This window comes from Erigeron canadensis, chromosome 3 (genome assembly GCF_010389155.1).
Source record: "Erigeron canadensis isolate Cc75 chromosome 3, C_canadensis_v1, whole genome shotgun sequence".
Classification (NCBI taxonomy): domain Eukaryota; kingdom Viridiplantae; phylum Streptophyta; class Magnoliopsida; order Asterales; family Asteraceae; genus Erigeron; species Erigeron canadensis.
This window is the reverse complement of record NC_057763.1, coordinates 35,541,027-35,550,872: the sequence shown is the minus strand read 5'-3', so window position 1 is coordinate 35,550,872 and position 9,846 is coordinate 35,541,027. Positions and strand designations below refer to the sequence as shown.

Here is a 9,846-nt window from a genome sequence, read left to right as displayed (position 1 = left end):
ACTCAAGCTCCAATTGATAACACATGTCACTTGGAATAGTTGGTGTAGATTCATGATATAGTATTTGTACATAAACGTTGTATGTTGATTGGTATCACTACTTTGACAGATACTTCTGAATGAAGTTTACTTTAAAAAAATAATAAAAATAATAATAATAATAATAATAACACATGTCATCTTGATAATCATTGACAGCTCAATTAGTTGTCGCACTTTTTAATAAGATTAGAATATGAGTAAGGGTGAGCTGGGAATCGTCAGTGTTGATATTTGCGCACATGATTTGTGATAAGAGTAGGAGCACGACATGCTAGTAGAAATTTTCACCAATCGATTACTAAGTCACACCTGTGGCATATACAGGTAAATCTTTTAGTGTCAATTAAATCATTGTCATCATACTTTTTCTTTCTTCTTCTTCAAAGTCTTGATACATTAGTCATTAGGTGCATTAACTATCAAAAATGTTAACTAGTTAAAGCGACTCCGTATCTTAGGCCTCCAAGCTCTTAATTGTATCTTTTTGTAAATCAAATTGTGTACCACTTTTTCACCCTAAACGATATCCATAATTCATTAACTTATAAATATGTAGATAATGAAAAGTGACACAATAGATACCAAGCAAGAATCTCTCTTTTAACCCTTAATATCTGAGTACTCAAATACAAATACATCACCATTTACAGTCTTTTTAAACAATATAAATACCACAAACAAACTCAAACTCAGATACATACCAGAGAATTCGATCCCAAAGCAACAATTGGACGCAGCTTAAACATGACAGATGCAGCAAAAGAGAGGCAAAAAAATCACTCTTTACTCAGAGGGCATTAATAAACAACCCATACTAACTCCTATAATCATCAAAGCACAAACACAATGAAAAAACTAAGAATCAAAAGAATAAATCTTATCTTGCCCACATTTCAATTCCTAGAACAAATCAACTTTCTTCTTCATCATGTCTTGCTTCCACTTTGGTAATTTGTAGAATGCCTCTTTTGTCATCCCGAGCACTGTCTCGAATTCTTCAGCAGATAGATACGCCTAGATAACCAAGAAAGCAGCATGATAATCATTAGGCATGCAGAATTGGAAAAAAAAAAAAAACAAAAAACAAAAAAAACACTGAAATACATTGGATTAATAGAATAGAAAACAAACCTCTCTTCTCTTAAAGTCGATTCCTGTAACTGGGTTCTCCGACTTAGCCCTAAGTTGTTCATAACTGAAAGTGCTCTGACTATCGACACTAGCACATTCGTTTTCATCTGTAGTTGACTTGGGTGGTGCTGAACCTTCTCCATTTGTTTCTTGTATTGGCTCAGAAGGGTCGGTGGTAACTTCTGAACCTTCGTTACTCTCCAAACCATCAGAAGGTTCTTCACTTTTTGCTACACCTGCAAAGAGTCGTGGACTGTCAGTACATGTGGCATTTCCCCTTATGTAAGGCGATGAACCAGATTGAAGAAGAAAGCAATCAATGTATCTATCAGCATGGCTGGATTCATGTCATGTTTCATCTCTAGTGGGTCAAATGAGTAAACCACATATTATAAATTACTAGCTTAATAGGATTATTTTTTTATTGAAAAAGTTTCAGGCCAACCAGGCTTGGCCTTTCTCTAATGAACAAAAAAAAATTGATTCGTCCCAGACCTGCTTTTTAGCAAAATGAGAGCTCAGCGAATGAATGGAATACAATATATATACGTTACATTTTCACAAGTTGAACATCATAGTTAGCAAGAATGGAAGTCCACTCATTGATAACAATAAGATAAAAAGTAACTGAATACCAGGTGAGCCACCTTCAGATGGTGGGCTTCTAACAGGTCGTACAGGAGAAGCATCGGATGATCCCTTTTTCTCAGCAGTGAGAACTGAAGATAAAGCAGCAACTGCAGCTGCTCTTTGAGATCCCCGGCTCGGTACCTTTGGAGATGCTGAAGATTTAGCAGAGGTTGGAGATGATTTGAAAGCAGAATTCAAGGCTGCCAAGGCTGAAGCTCTCTGAGTGGGCCCACCCTGGTTTCCGTTCGACTTATCTTGACTCTGCAATAACATCAGAGATCTTAAAACATCCCACAACCAAGATATTCTGACAGGAGAATAGGCTGAATAAGAGATGACAATTTCAACCCATTTATATGGAAAGTTCGCCTTTAATTGACGACGAATCATATGAAACAGGTCAAAGGTGACTAAACACGTATTCAAAAGTTGAACACTTCTTGAATTGTTGGATCTATTAGAAAGATCTTAAATTCATAGTTTATTGTTGTAAGAAACAACTAAAACTGTGACCCGCCCAGACCAACCCCGGCCCTTTTAACCTGTTACCCGACCCACATGGAACTCTGTATACGACCATTAGGCAAAAGCACGAGTTTGATGAAATTCAGTTACCTCTGCAGCATGGCCTCCACCGAAGCCAAACATTAACAAAATCTTCTTCTGGAAAGAGTTCCCTTGAGCCTAGTCAAATTTAAAATTCAAATCAATATAAGAAAATTTCAATTACATAAGAATCTATGTCTATTTACGGTAGGAACAATACAAACATTAGCTTTTGCAGAATCCCATGAGAAAAATGTTGTGAAGAAGCTAGGTTCATTTCCTTCTGTAACTCTGTATAAAGGAACACATGGGGATAGTCCATCTAAAGATGCAGCCAGCTCTACATATTTCTGAAAATTAAGCTCATTACAAACTTGATAAATAGCTAAAAACGATATACTAATAAAGCATGACAACTATGCTAAACAAGTACCTGTCCAACTTCAAAGGCACTTTGCTTTTCCTTGGAGTCCACCGATTGACCAACCCAAACAAACACTTCAGCATGTGTATCTAATATTAAGATATCCTCCGTCAACAAATCATCTTGTGAAAAATTGTAGATTTCCTCGATCTGTCATAACAAAAAAAAAAAAGCTTTAGCAATTCATAGAGAAGATAATGAAGTATGCTGCGCATATACATCATGGGGGACTCACCTCAAACTTTCCTACGGATCCGCAACGCAGCACCACACATAACAAAAAAAATTGCTAGTTAGAGGTTATAATCAAGAATCTACCGGAATCTAATTAGCATATTAACAGGTTTGTTTGTGAAACCTTTATTGAATGAGTATGCAAATAAGTGAGGATCTCTGACACTTTCTTGTGATACATTTTTACTGGTGTAACTTTGTTTCCCTCCAAGTGCAAACCAGAAAGTAGAGTTCTCTGTTCCCTCTTTAGCAAACTTCACGTTGGCACCAGGCTGAAAGATAAGAAATCGGAAATAACTTAACCAGCAAAAATATGGACCATGTATCAGAATTGTTTCAAGTAACAAAATAAAATAAAGGTTAGTTACAAAGGTATAAACCTATATGGTAACATCAAGCATTCTATTTCGACATGCAAGTTAAGATATCCGTGCTTATATATATATATACCTTCATAAATTCAGCAATTTTGGCAGCTATGTTGTGCTGCTCAACAGTACTTTGGTTTCCATGCCAGGTGAATAATGATGAACCAGATTGAAGAAGAAAGCAATCATAGGAATTTAATGAGGTAGCCACCTAAAAGAGATCACACATATAATAAGCAATATGTAATTATTATATTAGAGTCTAAGAAGATACAAATCCCAAGTTTCTGAGTAAATTATACCTGTAATATATATGGAGTAACAATTATAAAACATAAAGAGTATTAAGTGGAGCATACCGCCTCTACTTGAATGGCTTTATTGTTATGCACCGAAGTTTTCGATATCTGAATGAGGGCTACACCATCTGAACTATAGGTTTCATCATTCAATCCTTTGTCTGCAATGCAGTTTTTGTAACCAGAGCTCAATCCACCCTAACAATGAAATATTTGTCTTTGTGAATATCCTTAATTATGGACGGCTGATATAAAAAGAGTTAACATCTGAATTTAATACATAGAAAAGCATGAGTATAATTGCAAAACTACTATGGAAACACCTTCAACACAACCATAGGCTGAAAGATGGCAACAAATTGTGGTGGTTCTTTTCCTTGATACACACGACCCTGCAGAAGGAGGATACTAGGTTTTGAACATACATTTCTTTATCATAAGTGCAGCAATTAAATAAAAAACTTGAAAATCAAAATCCTATGGCAAGTACATTACTTGAACTGGTCTTCCTTTCAGTGAGTTGAACATTGTTGTAGCCAGCCGAGCAGCCATATTTTGGTCCTCCTGGTGTTGCAATGATCACATTATCTTATAAAATAGATCACAATCATGGTTTAAAACGCAATAGAAAATATAAGCAATTAGTTGAGATGTTGCATGCTATAACTGGCTGTTTATGACTTCTATTAGCATTAATCATTGACATTGACTATAGACCTCAAAGGTATCTCACATTTTAGGATTACAAATAGGTCAACTGAAGTTAACTTTTATCAGATGATAGAAACATAGCATGTCATATACTTTGTTTAAAGTACCTGAATGCTATCTTTGCCAATCCAACAACAGAGGTAGTAATCTTCTTTTTTTTCATTAGAATGGTAGGTGTAAAGGACAATGTAGCAATCTCCACTGTAAAATTTACCAATGTCCTCCCTGGGTACTGGCGTTTTAGCACTGCCATTAATCCGCCATACCTGAAACGCATAAACATATCATTCAAAGTTCCACCCCAGAAAAGAAACAAACAACACAAACGGTTTGTAGTCAAACCTCGATTTTGCCATTTTCTTCAAGCAAGGGTGGAACCTCCTCAGTTGATGTAGCACTTTTTGCAAGACCTTTGAGGCCAACACCTTGTTGCTTCAACAGAGCTAAGAATATGAAAAATAGCAAGGAAATTAATATCCTGCAATTTAAAGAAAAAAAAAAAAGATTCAGGAGCATAGCACCAATATAATAGATTTACCTGCTACTTTTCCTCTACCCTCCTCAGGAGCAGAAGGCGCTGAACCTGATGGCCAAGAGTCAAAGTTTGACTTAAATGAATGTGTTTCATAACCTTGAATAACCCGAGTTACACGAGTTGACTTGGGGCGATTTTGGCTGACGATGAATTCCTACAAATGCTTATATGTGAGAATAAATAATAGTAGAGGTAGCAACTCAGACCCATTTACTTGTGAATGGATTGATTTGGGTTGTATTGTATCTCGAATTGGACAAATAAAAATATTAGCTAAAGAAGGAACTGACAAATGGGTTGAGAGTCATCCAAAGTCTGTTAGTAATTTATACAACCTACGAAACTGTATCGTCCAAAGAATTAGATCATTACTAAATTAATAATTTTTTTGATCGTATTTAATAGATGAATTATGAGAATAATTTAGAGAAGGGGAACCCGTCATCCCAAACTAAACCAATCCGTTTCAGAAAGTATTAACAATCTACTGTTTTGACTTTTGACCCTTATCCAACCAGCCCGATACACCCATCATGCCACCTCAAAATAATACAAAATAGAAAAATAATAAATCCAAGCCCTACATCAGCAGCTTGCATTGCAGCTTTTCGTTCCTCCACTTGTGTTACTCGTCCAACCCAAACAAACACCTCTGCACCACAGTCCAATAGATAGCATTTGTTATTTTCCAGTAAGGATTTTGAAAGTTCACCGTCTACATCCTTCACCTGGCCTTCAGCAATGCTGCAGAAAACACAGAGGTTGCACGTATAATTGATAGTTGTATAAAAACTAAGTGTTTATATAATCTTGATGCATGTGCATAAACACAACTGATCTTTTGTTTCAAGAGAAACAATACCAATAGAGTTTTGGAGGAGTCTTTTCTACAATTATATCATCTTCACTGGCCACCTTTTTGCCAATGGGAGCAAAACCACCAAATATGACCCAGAATTCACCAGAGTCACCTTCTGCTTGTAGTTTCCCATCATCTGAATAATTTATATAAAGGGATTAAAAAATAAATTGTAAACCACAAAGAAATCAATGAACTGATTAAAGTGTTAATTGTATATAAAAGATAACCAGCAATTGGTCTGATTTCGTTTCAGTTAGCAAACTTCTTCTAGGCCAGAAATAAAAAAATCTATCAATTATTATAACTTTTTTTTGTAAAGTATATGCCTTACCAACAATTGCAACATCACACGTCCCGTCATGGTATTTTTCCTTTAAAAACTGAATAACTTCTAATGCTTTAGCCCTTTCTTGAATGTTCGAGTTTGCCCCGTTGAATTGAAAGATCTTATCTTTAGTGTCCAAGATAAATACATCATCATGATTCAATGTGGATCGAGAAAATGGGACCTGAATTAAAATAAAGGACAAAGAAACTTTATTTCCACATATATAAAGAGGCATACATCAAGATTAAATTAAAATATTATATATAATGACTCAAAATAGTGGTGGTGGTGTTACAGACCTGCTTTAATCTGACAACTCGTTTTCCCTTGCATGAATAAAGCCGTATTTGAAACTCCTCTTCTTCAGTTTCCTTAAATCCAGATGCAACACCTCCTTCAAGTGGTATAATACATGGTTTAAAGTATGACAAAAATTTATCAGATTCATGACCCTGAGGTTCCCTATACTGGACTGCACGCCCACCAAGAATTGCATCAAGCTCAACTGTTTTTATTGCTGCTGTACCAGCTTCATCCTGATTTACGTCATGGATTGAGATATTATACATATGGAATTCATATAAAAATAAATAAACATCCTATACCAATCAATAGCAATTTATACCTGGCTAGTATCTTTTCCCAACCAAAAATGTATGTCGTAGAAATATGCACCTCCCTTACCAGAGGTAGTCTGAATAGACATGACAAGTTGAAGATTAAAACTATTATATTAAGATATACATAAAGTGAAATTAATAACCACAAATTATGTCATTCGCACCTGCAATACGATGTATGAGTCACCAGAGTAAAATTTACCATAATTCGATTTAGGCAAAGGAACTGGCTGAAAGTTTTCAATTCTCCATATTTCAGTTCCTCTACATGTTGTTAAGTGAAACTCCAACAGAACAATTGCAATTGAAATATATTAATATTAATACTAGTATACGCACAAACAGCTTTTTATATTTTACAAGTAAGAAATTCAGCAAGGATACACTCTCTGACCGACTCCTTGGAATGCTGGTTCCAGAGCTTTTGCAGAGCCAGACATGGTGCAAAGTATCAAAACTGTATCTTCTTTAAATAAGGAGAGAGTCTCGAGATGCAATCTTTATTGAACGTCACTGAAAAGCTAGTACATAAAAGCCATTAAGGAATTATAAAGTCAAACAACTCAGGATTTCCTAATGCTGTAATTACCACATATTTGGTGGGAGTTGATTCCCTTGTTAGGAAATATGAGACTAAATATGTAAGTCAAGCCTTTATAATTATGAGCTTCAACGTTAGTACTTTACCATCTTTACAAAATTAACTCATATACAGCATAACAAACTACTACTCATCAATAGGTTTATGGGGTAGGATGCCAAAATAAGTACTTGTTGAATGTTAGCCATCTAGTAATATTTTGTGACTGGATATATTGATGATTATTGATTGTTAGATAATCTAGTATGATAGTAATTAAAGAAGAAGAAAAGAACGAGTACAATGATTAGTAAAAAAGAAAACTTTTTTAAGCGATTCATGTGAAACACATAGAATACAATGCTATACTTGATAAAGTTTTGAACTTTCAATTACTTTAAAGAACGAACTTTCAAAAATGAACCGTTTCAAAAATCCTTATCCCATCTATCTATTAAAAATACAAATTAGTAAACATTTTTTTATAGTTGATACCACTGAGCTACTGAGGAATAACAGGAAATTGGAATATAATATCTATGGAATCTCCATGACTAGGATCCAACCTTTATCTGACACAATTTCTTGTGGAAAGAAACATTAAAATTCTACCAAATTACGCACATAGCTTTAGAATAGTAGGTGCTTAAACTCTAAATATTGTTCTTTCATATTTAAAAGAAATCACAAACAAATTACAGGCGCAAGCAGGTTGAAATAGCTCCAGAAAGCTAAAACATAAGCCGCCAGATTACGTCACATTACTTTATCTAAATCACCCAACATTTTCAAACCTCGTTGAACCCTTGATACAATATATACCGTCGATAATGAACATAATTAAGAGTCTACTACCAAAATTTGGTCAATTACTATCTATCTCCTAGCAACCTATGCAAAATGCGATACGGTTTGGAGGGGATCACAAACTGTTTAAGAAGTACATAACATCCCTCCTAACTTTCAGCCTACAATTTTCCTCCTCCAACATTCAAAGTAGTCAACAGCATAGTCAACACATGTAGTAAACTGAAAACTTAATGCTATACTACCCTGTTGGCTGTAGCACATATTGAGGCCAGAAAACATTGATCAATAAAAGAATCCATTTTTACTTAGTACCAAGTATTAATCAAACATAGATCCAACCCATCAAGAATCATAATCTTGAATTCAATAAAGTTTTCAACTTTCACTAGATCAAATACAATTAAACAATAATTCATGCTAAAAAGTTTGTCAAATAAGTACACAAACTGTCAAATTAAGATCCAAATAGTATAAACAAAAACTTAACTTAACTTCACAAAGTTTAGTTTTTTTTAAAGCATAAGATCTACACAATTAAAGTAAAGAAAATTCAGTGACAAGATTAAGTAACTGATGGAAATAAACAAACCTGAATACAGATCTTGATTGCTTATGAACTCTAAAAAGTATATATATTAAGTTATGATATGATGATGAAGTTTGAGAAGGGGTTTATTATTATGTGCTTTAGAAAGAAAGAAAGAAGAAAGAAACGGTACAAGGATGGACAGAAAGACCAAAACAGAGCTGGCAAAAAAGTTAAAGTTTATTTATATTTTTATATAGAATAGAATTAAATTATAGATATAATAATACAAGAAAAATAATAAATTCTCCCGACCAAATAGCATAATAAATCCTTTTAATACATTAAGAAAGTCATATGTTCATTAATTCTCTTTTTTAATTTTGCCCCTAATTTTATTACGGATCATCATTTATAGTTAATAGATTATTTTGTTATAAGGATTAATCATTATCTATAACACAATTATCATTATAGATATAGTGACAGAGGAAAAAAAAAGAAGATGGTATGGCCGTATGGGTATGGGATGTATGGTGCTACTACTATCACCCAAAAGAAACTTAGCTATTTTCCTTTTCTTTTGTTTTTCTATTTTATAAAATAAAAATAAATAAATAATACTGTAATATTTTTTTATAACAACAAACTAGCATATATACACATACTCCTAAACATCGTGAATGCTTTATATAAAACCACGGATTTCTGAACCCCCTCCCCTTCTCCATGTCTCATGAGTATAATTTAACACCGTTAATAAAAATACAATAATTGAGCTCGTATCAATTTGAAATTCAGTTTGACTTGTTTGAATGAGCTTGAAATTGATGCATAAAGTAAGTTTGAAATATCTAAATAGAAAACTTCGAGTTTATATAGACTGACCAAGTTCATATACATTAAATGTGAATACTTATGTAAAGAGTAATGATATTTCATCTTAATGAATCCATCTAATGTTTTCCTTTCATGTTATGTGTAATACACTAATTTTTTCTCATAGTTTAACCATTTTTATTGCATTTTGAAAATCGTTCAGGCCAAAATAAATATTTTACAAATCTTATTTAAGTTAAATTCGAACTCAATTCAGCTTGTTGACAATCACATTCAGGATGTTACACATATGTGTAAAGAAAATTATATTTTAGATCATAAAAAATACTCGTAACATATAAGAAGTGATTATGCTTTATA

The 9,846-nt window shown here is 33.7% G+C and overlaps 1 protein-coding gene across 2 annotated transcripts; it reads right to left on the bottom strand.

Annotated features, from left to right (window-relative positions):
* Nucleotides 1-621: 621 nt before the first annotated feature.
* LOC122590827 (villin-3) lies at nucleotides 622-8,819 on the bottom strand. Of its 2 annotated transcripts, none has more exons than XM_043762997.1 (23): nucleotides 8,710-8,819; nucleotides 7,115-7,251; nucleotides 6,895-6,994; nucleotides 6,736-6,804; nucleotides 6,410-6,646; nucleotides 6,114-6,291; nucleotides 5,783-5,915; nucleotides 5,505-5,664; nucleotides 4,924-5,074; nucleotides 4,728-4,828; nucleotides 4,493-4,651; nucleotides 4,170-4,238; nucleotides 3,998-4,066; nucleotides 3,735-3,872; nucleotides 3,458-3,586; nucleotides 3,132-3,279; nucleotides 3,009-3,019; nucleotides 2,783-2,923; nucleotides 2,574-2,699; nucleotides 2,419-2,487; nucleotides 1,809-2,064; nucleotides 1,174-1,409; nucleotides 622-1,056 (listed from the first exon to the last, which is right to left on the bottom strand). In XM_043762997.1, exons 2-23 carry the CDS (start codon nucleotides 7,168-7,170, stop codon nucleotides 943-945), a joined length of 2,850 nt encoding a protein of 949 aa, XP_043618932.1. In that variant the 5' UTR covers nucleotides 7,171-7,251; nucleotides 8,710-8,819; the 3' UTR covers nucleotides 622-942. The 2 variants fall into 2 exon arrangements, with proteins under 2 accessions (XP_043618932.1, XP_043618933.1); XM_043762998.1 differs by having other exon boundaries at nucleotides 7,115-7,243.
* Between the last annotated feature and the right edge of the window lie 1,027 nt (nucleotides 8,820-9,846).